The 14,964-nt window shown below is 41.8% G+C and overlaps 1 protein-coding gene across 1 annotated transcript; it reads left to right on the top strand.

Moving 5' to 3' along the window:
- The first annotated feature begins 232 nt into the window (after positions 1–232).
- Positions 233–14,956, top strand: LOC128892101 (polypeptide N-acetylgalactosaminyltransferase 1-like). Its single transcript, XM_054152214.1, has 11 exons — positions 233–625; positions 1,705–2,007; positions 2,259–2,368; positions 2,841–3,021; positions 3,089–3,258; positions 3,353–3,520; positions 3,606–3,705; positions 3,782–4,191; positions 4,449–4,591; positions 4,850–5,116; positions 5,197–14,956. The coding sequence occupies exons 2-11, from the start codon at positions 1,865–1,867 to the stop codon at positions 5,323–5,325; spliced, it is 1,821 nt and encodes a 606-aa protein (XP_054008189.1). The 5' UTR covers positions 233–625; positions 1,705–1,864; the 3' UTR covers positions 5,326–14,956.
- Positions 14,957–14,964: the final 8 nt, after the last annotated feature.

The raw sequence follows: 14,964 nt of genomic DNA, 5'->3' as shown, positions 1-14,964 counted from the left end.
AATTGTACGTAAATATTCATTGTTATTCGATCTACTACGTAGTACAATCTGTTTGCGATTATGAATGAAAAAAATACGCAGAACAGTGGGATTGATTAATATGATTCTTGTGAGAGTCCGTATATGGTCTCGGTTAAGGTTACTGGTCCACACTCTTGATAAAGTGATTGATCAGTCGTGAAATATCATGTTTATTTTCGAATTGTAACAGAGCATTTTGTTAAAAATTAACCTAAAACGGAGCGTCAAGAAGAGAACGTTGTACTAAAGATTTACGTCTGATTTGACCAGGAGTAGGGTTATGAATCATTTTGTTACAGCACTGTTCTATTTACGGGGACATAATAATTCCTTGAAGCTCATTCCAGTTCTCGAGTTAAAGGAGGTAGGAGTATAATATTTTTTTCGCCGACTGTCTTTGATCTATTAATCGAAATTGAAGCAGGATTGACAAGTAAAATTTTTCGTGTAAAGTGATATATTTTGTTAAAAAAAGTAGCGTTTATTATGTGAAAACAAAGGCAATCATCTCATTGTTAGTTCATACCCGTTTGGGAAAGAAACGTGGAATTGTACACTGTGTGTTTCGTCGATGGGATCCTTGTAATTCTTAATGAAAATTACGGTAAGCTATACAAGTTGATTGTTAATTTATGAGTCACTGTTCTTTCGCATTATTTACACATTTGTTGCAACTGAAACTGTAACCACGTGTACAGTGATTTGCTGCGATAATTGAACACGAAATTTGTGTATATTCGTTGACACTGATTCATTGGGAAGCTAAGGAGAAGTCACGACCCGTTCTTCACACCAGGGCCGGGTAGATTTTGTGTGCTGTTGCGCAAATGAAGTCCTAGATGGTGTTATTTAAATTTTTTGATAGGGTTATCAATTCAATGAACAGGCAGATTAATTAGTGAATGGATCGTTAAGGTATTTCTGATAGGACATACCGTTGCTAAACGAACCGATCGTTGATTGACAATACAAGGAAAACAACAGATCGCTACAAGTATAAACACATACTGCCATCTACTAACAAAACTGTGAAACTACTTGACGATACACTTGAGCGTTTTGTCACGGATCGCGCCACGAATTTTTTTTCCTGTAATTTTTATAAAAAATAACTATCGCCATCTACTAACAAAACTGTGAAACTACTTGGCGATAAACTTACGTATTTTGTTACGGATGGCGCCACGGTATTTTTTTTTAGAAGATCCCTGTAATTTATAAAGTGCAACCCCTATCGCCATCTAACAATAGGACTGGGAAACTAGTTGGCAACAAACTTGGGCGTTTTGCCACCGATGGCGCCACCCATGTTATTTTAAATATTTCCCGCTAAAAGTTAGACGGCTATTGCTTCTTTTCTTTGTAAATAGATTTATGAATCCAAGTATCGGGTTAATTGATCAACTGTAATTTATGACACCTAATCTCTATTACGATTCAGCTAGGAAAAATCACAATAAAACATACATTTCCCTATCAAGATTTAATAGAAGAACGAAACCGTGTATAGAATGTTACACTCAGCGAATAATAAATTATATCTTTAAAATCGTATACCTTCCGTTGAGGATTGCCTCTCTTCCTCCTTCCACCAATTAAGGACCATTCTTTTAAGCGTTGCTAACACATGAACGACGATGATTCGTTATCAAAATATACCGTGGTTTTCCATACTTGTTCCAGTACGAGGTAGACGTCGAGATTTTTTCTTTTCTCACGATGACCCGTCGTGAGAAGTCCGTGATAATGGACATCTGGCTACGACGATAACGGCCAATTCTCACGCAATGAGATAAACGGAACTATTCCCAAAATTAGTTGAGCTCGAGGCAGCGTTTCTGCCATGAGGATCGCCATGTGGCCACGTTTGAGGAGGCATCGGATGATCCCGATGGTTCTTTCGATTGTCATCCTGACGGGGATGCTTCTCGTTTGGTTGAGGAAGAACCAGGAGACCGAGGATCGCAGCGATTATGCTTCTCTGCGGTGAGTCTTTCGTACTCTCGAAGAGATCGTGAAAGAAGTTTTGCGTTCAATTCTTTTCGTTAAAACGTTCTGTAAACATGTATAATGTATCAAATATGGTAACATGCGATTCGAAAGGACCAAGTATCGCTCGACCTCCAGATAAATCGCGTTGAACTCCGCGAGGTCGCTTGTCTGCCAAGCTAGAAACTGATCGTACAAACGTTCTACGGATTCTCCAATAAAACGTTGTCAATATTCATTGATTTTAGGCTTTTAGGGAATGACAGGGATTACATGGATCGTAGGGGAATACACGTGGTGGTCGGCCATTACATCGGGGATTCTGTGGATCCTTTGAAAACACCAAACATTACTAAAGGTACAGACAGTAAAGTCTCTGTTATTCAAATTATTCGGGAGACAAGGGTGTTTAGATAACAGAATTTTCACATAATAGAATGACAAGTGTTTAGCAGCTGATTTTATTTAATACTTCAACTGCATTCAGCTGTAATGTATTTAGGAAGAGTGCAACTTCGAATAAGACTTTTTATTTTAGTTTAGGCTGATATTTAATTACATCACAGTTTTAATATCCAATACAAATTGAATTGTCAATACTACGGGTTTCTTTATTGGCGACATTGTTATGCCAATTTAATATTACGTCGTCGTAAATGCATTTCATCTTATAGAAGGATACATGTAAACACTTGAATGTTTAGATACATACAATATTATAATAGGAAATGTACACTTCATATAACAAAATATTCACGTAACGGTTGTTCACGTAGAGAAGGCTCCACTGTACTTAAAAAATAGCGTACATTTCTAGTACTCCTCCATAGAACTCCTCAATACGAACATGTTTGATCCGCGACCAAACGACGGGAAAAACGGCAGCCCTGTTCTTGTGCCAGCGAAGAACTTCCACGATATGCAACAACTCTACCAAATTAATCGATTCAACTTGATGGCTAGCGACAGAATCCCCCTAAATCGAACTCTACCGGATGTCAGGAGAAAGGGGTAATTTTCCTTTCGCGTTGCTTACATATTCTCGATGCCATGTGGACTTAATTAAACGATTACGTAGATGTATCTCCCGGTACTCGACTTTGGGCAGCTTACCAAAGACCTCGATAATCGTCGTCTTCCATAACGAAGCTTGGAGTACGTTACTCAGGACTGTGCACAGCGTCATCAATAGATCGCCGCGGGATTTGCTGGAGGAAATCATCCTCGTCGACGATGACAGCGACAGAGGTGAGACGAAAGGATGGTTCCAAGTCCCATTTGCCTTCTTCGAATCTATGTTTTTTTCGTCTCTCTTAAATTTATATTCTTTTTTCCCCGTTAGATTTTTTGAGGGACCCGCTAGACGAGCATGTAAGGAGCCTGCAAGTGCCCACTAAAGTTCTTCGTTCCAGGAAACGCATAGGCTTGGTAAACGCGAGGCTGTTGGGCGCGAACGAAGCCAAAGGCGAAGTCCTCACGTTCCTCGATGCCCATTGCGAATGCACGGTTGGTAGGTGAGCTCTTTTTCTTATGATGGACGCGACGAGCCTCGAAGAAAAGTGGAATACAGTTTCAAATATTGTTTCTAATTTCAGGATGGTTGGAACCTTTGCTGGAGGCGATCGCTAAGAACAGGACGAAAGTTATTTCTCCTGTTATCGATATCATAAACGACGACACTTTCAGCTACACTCGGTATGATGTATTTCTATTTCTCTGTACCGCTGTCAGATTCGATGATCGATGATTATTTATAAATGCAACATTGCAGGTCTTTCGAGTTGCATTGGGGAGCATTCAATTGGGACATGCACTTCCGCTGGTTGACGCTGAACGGTCGTTTGCTGAAGGAGAGACGCGAGAACATCGTCGAACCGTTCAGGACGCCAGCTATGGCTGGAGGTCTGTTCTCCATGGACCGGAAGTACTTCTTCGAGCTAGGAAGCTACGACGACCAGATGAGGATCTGGGGTGGGGAAAATTTGGAGATGTCGTTTCGTGTGTGGCAGTGTGGGGGTAGCATTGAAATCGCTCCTTGCTCCCACGTGGGGCATCTATTCAGAAAATCGTCGCCGTACACTTTTCCAGGGGGTGTCGGAGAAATACTGTACGGAAACCTTGCACGAGTGGCTCTGGTCTGGATGGACGACTGGGCAGAATTTTATTTCAAGTTTAATCCAGGTATTATCATTATTATTAGGATATCAACTGAGGTCTATAGGTCAGGGACACCGAGATTTCACCACTGCACCCTCATTCCCAGTTATTCCTCTGAGATGCTTGTGATTCCCAGCGTTCCATCATCGCAGTATATTTTCTACATTCACCTCATAAAACTCATTTTCTGTAGTGCTCTGTTAAGTTAGGGCATTCAGGTAGCAGGATTGCAATTAAGAGCCCGCCGACAAGGTCCATTCTGCATCGTTGCTTCGTTACAGAGGCGGCGAGACTGAGATACAAGCAGCCTGTTCGATCCAGATTGAAGTTACGCAAAAAACTGCAATGCAAGAGCTTTCAGTGGTATTTGGATAACGTGTGGCCAGAACACTTTTTCCCCACGGACGATCGATTTTTCGGTCGGGTAAGTATGACTTTAACATATTGGCACTCGCTTTGAAGTATACCTAGATCCTCGTTTCAAAGAACTCCCATCAAAAATTCGAGTAGAAACATTGCGAGTAATCCAGTCATTTTAGAAAGAAGTCTAAAGTAAACGAGTCGAAAGCAACTGGTTTGGTAGCCCTAACGTTAAGATTTAAAAGTTTCGTGTCAATAGTATCGCAAAGGGACGCATACGTTGAGTTACGTTTTCAAGCAAACTCTGAAATGTTGCTTCCAGATCGTACACATCTCAACCAAAAAATGTATCATGCGTCCCACTGCGAAGGGTACGTATTCGCAGCCCTCGGGATACGCGGTTCTCGAGGGTTGCGTACCGCGACCAATACTCGGTCAAATGTTCGTGATGACGAAGGATGGTATAGTAATGACCGACGAAAGCGTTTGCTTGGATGCTCCTGAACACGATACTCAGCACAAGACGCCGAAAGTTAAAATAATGGCGTGCAGCGGCCACAAGAAGCAGAAATGGGAGTACGACGAGCGAGTAAGTTTTAGATTAAAGAATATATACGTTAGGACGTTACGCGCGTAAAGAATGGGTATAACAGATCGGTTTCCCTTCAGACGAAAGTATTTTTGCACGTTTCTTCTGGCATGTGTCTGCAATCGAGCAACGGCGAGAGTCCTGTGATTGCTGTCTGCACGAAGGACGTCGATCAGCAGTGGATGCTGGAATCGGTTCCATGGAAGTAATAATACCAGTATTTCTTTTTTCTTTTTGTTATATTCAATACTATTGTGAGATGTTGCAGCACTTTATCGGCACGAAGCAGCTGAAAATGTGGAATCATATTTTTCTACGTACTTTTATCAGGATCTTTTGTACGCGTGGATGTCGAATCCATTGTAAATAAATGTGCGAAAGACTTGCACGGGGTTATGAATTAGGATTAAGAAATTACTTCTACTATTTTTATTCTCGACGACCGTTTGAGATGCAATTATGTTTATATTTATATTGTAAGGTAATTGTGGTTACTCGTCGAAGTCGCGACGAAACCTTTGTGTAATAAAAAAAAAAAAAAGAAGTAAAGAAAATGATCGACGAGACTGAGCTAATCTATCGACCGATTTGGTGGTGTTTCAAATGAACGCACGTGTGCTGCTCTTCGCGGACTAATTTAGAAATTCCTTAAACAGGTAATTTGTTGTCAATCTTGGCGAAGATGATGTTCATTGCCAGTGATTCACTGAACGGCTAAGGTTACACGTGACGGACCATTATCGTCATCGTCGCCAAGGTTGCCGTGATGACGATATTCCGCGTACACGATACGGACAAATAGAATCGTGCATTAATATTTGGATATTAAACGAATTTCTAGATACGAGAGCAGCGATGAAATAGTTGCGTACTTGAAATATTCCATAGTACCCTTTCCCTTTGGAGTTATTACAGGGTGTAATAAGAATGTACACTCGTATACAGTGTCCAGTGAAGGCAGACCAATTTCATATTTTTGCTATTTTAATTAAAATATAAATTCCTCGTTATAGCTAACGAAGTTAAGTAAAAAAAAATACTTTCATTCTCGATATATTATAGTATTTAATTTTTATATTAAAAAATGGACTCAGTTTTGCAAGAAACATTTCTAGTGACTATTCACAGTAGCTTAAATATTTAGTCTGTGATAGGATACCTTGCGTGGCAATGGAAATATACTTTACACGTTAAACAGTATCGAAGTTATTTTTTGAAGCTTCCTATGTCCGGAAGCGCAGTGTGATTTTTAAACAAACAACGTGTATTTGTATCCGTCAGACTGTTTGTTATAGTGTCGCTATCCGGGTCAAAGTCACGTCCTCGGCAAGGCCAAGAAGCCACTTTGCTCGAGGCGGCCTAGTCTCCCTGTTCGTTCACTGTATACGATCACCTCCAGGCCAAGTTTGGCTGAGATGAGTGAGTCTTTATTTATGGATCGGTATTGTTTCACGAGCAAAGAAACCGCGGGGAACGTTAAACGACCCGCGAGTCTTCTCGATTCTCTCATCTCCTGGAAGGGTAATCCATTACTCTCGAATCCCGTTGACGACTTAAAAATTAAACAAGATTTCATAATCTCTAATTTTCCAAGATGGACAGTGTCGAAGATCACAGTTCTAATAAAAATTGCATCAACATGTTTGCATAACTTCCATGAATATTCACGTCTGATATTGACCAGAAAAAAAGAAGCGTTTGATGTTTGTAAATCTGTTGATCTGAATACGGATACGATCGATGCCATCGATATAGAGGAGCAAAAAAATGCGTGGTCGCGGAATACGATTTAATCGAAATCGTCCTGCGCGTTCCGGTGGCATCTTGACTGGCTATTTGTCCACTTGGTCACGTCTTCGTCTCACCTATCGCGTGTTCCGGTTCTCACACACCTATGACCCTTGACAACCTAGCGTTTCTCGCGTTAATTACGAACGCGTTCTCCAGGAGGGGAAAGAAACGTTTGTTTTCTGGAAACAGGGCCATCTTTCAAGAAGTAGGTCGAAATGATGGTATTTGTGTCAGGATATCGTTGTACTTTCGATAGAACTTAGCCAGATCGATGATCATCATTGGTAGTTAAAGGTGACTTGACTTGGAATATGCAGATGACGTAGAGAAGATTTCGGAATTATTGAACTTGACATTTCTCAACTATACATTCGTTTACTTAATACTATGTACGACTGCATTTCGTCCTTGACTTCCTTGAAGTATATATATACTTCATCTGTTCAAAGAAAACAAAGTGAAATCCCTTGCTTACCTAAAACATGAAATCGACCTTCCTGAAATTTTTAAGCGAATTAGTCTAATAAAATCATTCCCATAAGCATCCCTAGCCTCTGAGTTTATTGAAGAAGTTTGTCTAAATTAAATGATAGGTTTGGCCTTTCCAAATCGATGTTCCATTATAAATACGTATATCTCCCATGTCTGTATTATCGGTGAAGAAGTTAGACAAACTTCTTCAATGAATATAGAAGGTACGAGTACTTACGGTACGAATACTTACGGGACTGATTGTATACTTTGGAATATCGAGCGCATGAGAATCGATTCATCAAAGAAATTCGAAAAAAGTAAATCCCTTTAACGAAACACTAAAGCGACCCATGCACGACTGACGTTTATCAGAGTATCTTTTCGCTCTGCAAAAGATCCTTGAAAGAAAGACGCCTTCGCGATATTCGCGGGAAGAGCAGTCCATCAAACTCACGGACAAACCTCTGGTAAACTATCGACCGTGTGTGGGTCATTTATGGGGCCACACGGGGAAGGGACATGGAAGGTACGCGGCAGGAGAGCGGAGAAAGTAAACGCAAGCACGAGACGAAAGTTCCTTTAAAATGAATTTTCACGTGTACGTTTGTTCGTGTACATACAAATACACACACACACACACACCCTCTCGCGCACAGCCACACTCATACATATACGTACATACATTAGGGTGGTCCTCGACCGCAGGTGATAGAAATTTATTTTTAGGGTTCCTCCGAAGCAACTTCAAAGCCGAAGCGCGAGGACCACCCTAACGTATGTATATATATAATATTGTTTCTCTTTAATCGAATGTTACATATGAACATATATACAGTCACCACTATGCTACGGGACGCGGGACTACTTACGTGGCTGAACAGTATTAACGTGTAAAAAGTAGGAGCGACGAACGATCGATCGTCCACGAAAAGAACGAACCTTGTCATCGCGACAAGATCACCGGCAATCGCGCGAATGCGTTTTTTGTACGCCATAATCTCAACACGCGTGATCGTTCGAAAGGAAAGAGTGAAAAGGGAGGGGGCGATTCCCGCGATGAAAGCTACACGCGTTGGTCGTTTTCGTTTTCATTCGCGAGCCGCTCGCATCCCCGTCGATTATTTTGACTAACTTGTTAACGTACGATTAAGAACTCTCTACGAGCTGAACTGAGCTTGGACCCACCTGAACGCACGGCTTACGATCTAGCGGTTCTAAAAGGTAACGAGCGCTTGACAGCTTCGTCGGCTCACGGCGCTGCATTTTCGTGGCTAAACAGTAAATACGTATAACTCGGTAACCTCGGTGAAATCACAATCGTGGTACGTTTTCCATGTACATATACATATACATATATATATATTATATCTATATCATTTGTATGTATATATATATATTCGTATATACTATATATCAAAATTAAACGTATTCTTTACAGTTCGCTTGGTACACTTCGCACGCGGTTGACTATTACTTTACGGGGGAGGAGACGTCCATCGCCCTTCTCTCGCCCTCGTTTCAATCGGGATCCGATAGTATCCGTTGCGTTGGGCACGCGTGCATTTTAACCCTTTGTGATCCTACATCGAGCGATGCTCGACGAAAATGTACCGAAATAAACAAATTTGGAGTGCAAAGGGTTGAAACGAGTTTCGCCGAAATGTCGCTGCCCTTCTTAGTTTGTTCGTCTCATTTCATATTTTCGAATATTTGAGAAAGATGATATTTCAACGACTCTTCTGTGGCATCCTTGTTTTTCTTCGTTAAATTAAAACAACGTACCTTGTTACAGACTATACAACACTTTGAATCGTATGTATAATACCAACAGGAAACAGATTTCACCTAAAAAGGGCAGCATGCGCACCATCCTGGATAATTAGCTGCCGTTTGTATCGCGCATCGACGAGTTCGAAGATATCGCGAAAGTTTGTTAATCCTCGAAACGTACCGTTCCATTTCCTCGTTTTGCAAAATTAGCAATGGTCTCGTCGACGCGCGGGGAACTAATATTTTTACAACGACTTCGACTAACTAAATTGAGCCTCGATTCAAATTCTAGCAGCTATAGGTACACGCGTGTACATGTGTATATATTATACTATAATTAATAATTCTGGTTCGCTTAACGTTATTCGCAAGGCGACGACGCGTCGCTGCCGCTGAAACCGTATGCGTTGGGTTGGCGCGTAGGGAATGTCGTTTATGTATACGAAGTTGCGATACTGTAACAAAAACAACGCGAGTTAAATGGCACCTCGATGCGGTCCATAAATATTAATATTCGTGTTCGATCGAATCCTCGGTAGCACCCTTCTATATTCATAGAGTTGAGATGTTTGAATGGGACAAAAGATCTTGAAATAATCTAAATGAAACAACACTTTAGTTGGATATAAGAAACAGCAGTAAAGCTATTTACTTTTCGACTGCATACTTAACCTTTTCAGATCTGAATTACTTTGTTTTCTCGTACTAATGGAATTTAGTTTTTAGAGATAACTTGGATTTTCCATATTAATAATTAATATGGAAAAAATAAAAAAAGAATCGTAATAATGTAATTTTTGAGGAAAATTGGTATTTCTTCGTGTGCACAAATATGGACATTCGCCCTAAACAATAATTAATTGTGGACGCTACGTCTGAAAGGGTTAAACTCTTACTGTATAATATTATGGCGTTGAAGTGTCAAAAATTCAGACTACAAAGTCATCTCTTACTTCCACGTGTTCAATCGAAGGTCCTGCGAATCTCCACGAGAAAACGACGTTTCGTACGTGCCAACGCGACGCTAGGAATAATAAAACGGGTAGCCGTCGAATTCGACGGCGAAATCTAAGAAAGGCAAGAAAGAACGCAACATTCGTCTAACGTACCCGACGATGAAACAGAATTTCCTATTCAAAGTCTCATTTCTTTTCATTTTCGTCTCCTTTTCATTCTTCTTTTTCTTCCTTTTCTTTTTTTCTAGCAGGCCGTCGCAATTCGAATACGCTCGACCTGTCCCCGCAACCAGTGAAATCATGCGTGTAACGTGTAAACTGGAACGAGATGAGATCGAAAACGCGCGGACGTGAGAACGCGGCACGCGCGATTTCGCGGATAGAGAGACTCGTCCCTCGAGAGATTTCGCGGCTTATTTCTTCGTCGAGGAACTGGTCGAGGGAATGCCTAGCGTGGAAACTGGCAGCCATCGCTCGCGACTGAGACGCGACATTTTTCATGTCAAACGATGACGCCTATCATATCGGCGCACCTGTGGGAACACTCTCGCAGGCACGATTCGCTGAATGCTTTTAGAAAATGTCGTAGATACCCCTACGAATCAGTTTTCTATTTGTTTATACCACATTTGGGGTATCAAGTGAGTTTTTCTTAAAAATTGGCGCGAACTTTCTGGACAATCCAATGCATCAGGGGTGAGTTTAGATTACCTGTTAATATCTCTACCAATCTTCGCAAGATGCTTTTGTATCTGGTTAGTTTACTCGATATGGAAGAAGGCTGTCAAGTAGACATCATGTACAGTGATTGTCGCGAAGGTTTCAACTCTGTGAAAAATTTCGTTCTTTTACAGAAACTTTAAAACCCTGGTATGCATGCAACTTTCTTCTCCTGGTTATCTGGTTTTATACCTGGGTGAACTCGGATCGTAAAATTTTATGATTGTTACTCCAAAGAGATTACTGCTTGCTCATGCGTTCCTCAAGAGTTCGATTCGGGTACGCTGTCTTTTAACCTATTTATCAACGATTCTGTTGATATTAGCGGATATCTGAATGCAGACTAACTGAGGATTTATTTTACCCCCTAGTGGAAGAATTATTCTTTAACTCTATCACACGTATCCTCTCTTCATGCGTTTCTCGCATTATACTGTTTTCTTTCCCTCTTCTCTGTATATTACTGTTGTTATCAAAATTAAAATCGTGTCTCGATGTTATCGAAGATTAGCAGTTTAGGTAATTCAACATTTGTCGTAGTATTTAATTTCTTAACCATACCAAATTCACGAATCCTACACAGATTATTTCCTTAGATTTATTTTCAGATTTATTATCTGTAATGGAGAATCCTGTCATTCATTTCTGGGTGACATTAAACTTATTAAATTCAAATTTTAAGCCAGAGCTCCGTTTTTTATCGGATCAGATCTATTCTCCAGAGTCATCTCGTTTTCAACGATTAAGTTTTACGCGTTGATTTAAGGGTTTCGCAACGAGGCGCGATCTCTTGTGTTTTCGAGGGGAGAATACGCGAGATGTTCCGCATCGAGGGTAGGATCGATGGTTCAACGACGTCGAACCGGAGGATTTCGGACGAAAACACATTCGCGCGCGGATCGTCGACTGTGAGGAAACCGATTTCCAAGCCTCGAGGTCTCGATCGATCGGATCTCTCCTTCTGTCGGGTGGTACTTCTCCGTTAGCGTTTCATGGTTGTCGAGATCGCTCTCTCGCCTCGGCGTGGCTCCTTTATTGCGTTTCACTTTCGCGATGAGCTTGCCCGTTCGATCGGGGCGTGGCAAAAGTGTAACGCAAGAGAGGTCCGAGGCCATCGTCGGCCGTGATCGTATACGCGTGAAGCAAGAAAAACAGGGCCTGCCATCCTCTCCCGGCGTCAGACGTCGAGGAGAGATCTCCGCACCGTAGAAGCTTACGATTAGTCGCAACACCTTCGAGCGGAGCGTCGACGAGTCTGTCCAAAGCGAATGCGTCGCATCCTATCGCGTCGCACCGCGTCGATCTCCTTTAAATGGATTTTGAAGACTCGAATTCTGCCATTTCCGATGCGCATGCTGATTCGTCGACAGAAATAAAGACTGACCATTTCTCAGCTTCGAGGAATCATGCTTGGAGCGGTTTCGTCCCGTTCGTCAGCCCCGAGTCGCAAAATAAATTTTGATGTTTCGCCTTCTCTCGCGAGCGTCGCTTCTTATTCAACGCCGAACGGAATACGTAATCGGACGCGCGTTGCAGTTGCAACTTCATATCGAAACCCGAGCTGGTCATCGGCATCGTTTTTCCATTTTTACGAATTCCGCGATTTTTATCTTATTCCTCGTGGCGAGTTTCGAATCGTTTCTGTTTCGTTTTATTTCGAAGTCGAAGGACTTTTCGTTCGCGTTCCAGGCGACCGGCGTCTCCAGTCGTTTAGCAGAGCGCTGGCATTCCAAGCTAGAAAGCGTTCGTCGTTTCTCACGCGTTGCCGGACCACCGTTTGCAGTCGTATTTTCATCCGGGCGCAACACACCCTCCCGAGGATGAAGACATTCAATCTTTCTTCGAGCGTGCTTTCGTCTCGTGACTGGTCGATCGCGTTTACCAAGGTCAAGAAGATCTCCTGACCGCGTGGCTCGATGCATACACTGGATCCGCACCTGCGCTACTTGCGGTGAATGTTGATGCAAGGTAGAAAGTGCGGATGAATTGCTCTCATCGTCGAACAGGAATTCGTATCTTCCACTCTTTTTTACTTTTCCCTGTATTTTTCTCTCCTATCTTCCATTACAATGATCAATGTTCGTCTACGTACCGTATAGATTTGGAATAACAGGGATACTAGGGCTGACAAACCGATTCTCGAGTGCTGGTTGTCGTTTCCTGGATTTTCAACGGCCGAAGCCTGTGCTTCTGCCCGTTCGAATCAGATCTGGCGTAATTAATCGAAGCGAGCCACTTACCACCAAGGTCGAAGCACCTCCCACTCATTCGCGTCGATGTTGGTTGGTAGCTGAACGGTTAGAAAGTGGACGGTATGATTCGCAGCCGCGGAGTCAAGAGCGGAAGACGATTAGATCGTTTCGCCCCGGGTAAAGATTTCAGCGACCGTCCGCAGGAAACGAGGGGGATCATATCGTAAGCGTGTGGGATTGCTGACAGCGCTTTAGGCTTCTAGCAGCCTCTTCTCTCGGTCGTTTCTTCTTTTTCTGCTAATCATCGCCGGCAGGAAACACGTCGCTTTTCCGCGTCACGTACATCACCTGGGCGTAGCAACTCGATGCTATTCGAGTTCGGAGATCTTTTTTTCCAAATCCTGAAGCATTACTTATACTTATTTAATTTTGTTCATTTTTTATAGGGAAGAGGTAATTTTATTAACCCCTTGACCTACACATTATCTCTCGATTGCTCGGGCCACAGTAAACAGGAAAGTAGGAAGTCCAAACGAAATACCACGAGTCAGACTCGTGCTTATTGTTTATCCCTTTCAGATCTGGCGCCCACAATTGAGGACACAAAATTTAAAAATTATCGACACTATCGTTTAGGGCGGATGTCCTTATTTGTGCACACTACGAGAGACCAGTTTTCATCGAAAACTACATTATTAACCCTCCTCTCCTACGGTCGGGTCAAAAGCGACCGATATATTAGTTCCATTATTAGGTTTTCGTAACTGTGAAGGTTGAATTCAGTAAGACTGAAATCATCCAAACATATAAATAAAAATTAATTTTGTTTCAAAAAAGAAGTGCCGAATTTCCCTGTCACTTCCGGCAAAAGTTTCGAGAACCGAGCAGATCGATTCGATGATTTCTATTTTAGCGTGTTCGTCGGACTATAGTACTGGGAATTGCGGACCGAGGAGACGTAGTCGAGCTAACAAAATTCACTTTCTAGCTCGTAAAGTCGAGAAATGTCATTTTCTTGCTGAAACATCGTCTTTCTTGCTTGCAGTTTTTCTGTGTCGGTTATATCTTCTTTTTGCTGGACGGAAGACGTCGACGAGAACGAGAGAAATGGAACCGTTTTCGAAGATCGCGAAAGGACAATATTTTAACCCTTGAATGGCCTAAGTTTCAAATTTGATACCGGACTTTTAAATCGAATTGTATACTTGCAATTGGTTTGTTTTTTAATATTTGGATGTGTGTATGTTACCATTACACAATGTTCTTTTGATCAAAAGTTAAAAAAATAAATGTCAGCTGTCAATATTCAAACAATAAATACATTGATATTTTTTTAAATTTAATTTGGTGTATCAGGCTTCCAAGGGTTAACTAATTTTGAGATTGATAACCGAACAAGAGCAAAGTTATATTCTAAATTTACAGCGACGGAATCGCGCGTTGTTTCTTAGTCTTTCTCCTCGCTGACCCGTGCACGGGTACTCGAAAGTAATGAAAAGTGTTGGTACTTAGGACGAATTTTATCCTCTACTTAATCTAGATGCTCGACCCGATCTTCTAGAGAGCAGTTCACGCAGGTACTCTTTTAAGGCACCTGTTGGTCTTTGAGCAGCGACGGAGAATTCTCGCAGTGAACTTAAATATTCACGCAGAACCTTAAAGTTAAAGTTCCAAGGCTGTCCGACGGTACAGACAGAGCAAGAGTCCATATTTACCCCTTAAGCTACGATTTAAGCTCCAGCAGACTGGGACCAAAATGTGATGTTTACATTTGACCCGAACGATACACCACGGACCAGGCTCGTAACAATCAGTTTTGACCCGAATATCCGATCACGTATCTCGCACGTGGTTGTAGCTTAAGGGGTTAACACGTTCCATGCCAGACTGTTTCTTGAAAACTTTTCGTTCAGGCTTTACAATTGTATAGTTTTGTTTCTGGCAA

This window comes from Hylaeus anthracinus, unplaced genomic scaffold (genome assembly GCF_026225885.1).
Source record: "Hylaeus anthracinus isolate JK02 unplaced genomic scaffold, UHH_iyHylAnth1.0_haploid 12002, whole genome shotgun sequence".
Lineage (NCBI taxonomy): Eukaryota > Metazoa > Arthropoda > Insecta > Hymenoptera > Colletidae > Hylaeus > Hylaeus anthracinus.
The sequence above is the reverse complement of the archived record's forward strand: the minus strand, read 5'-3'. Positions and strand labels throughout refer to the sequence as shown.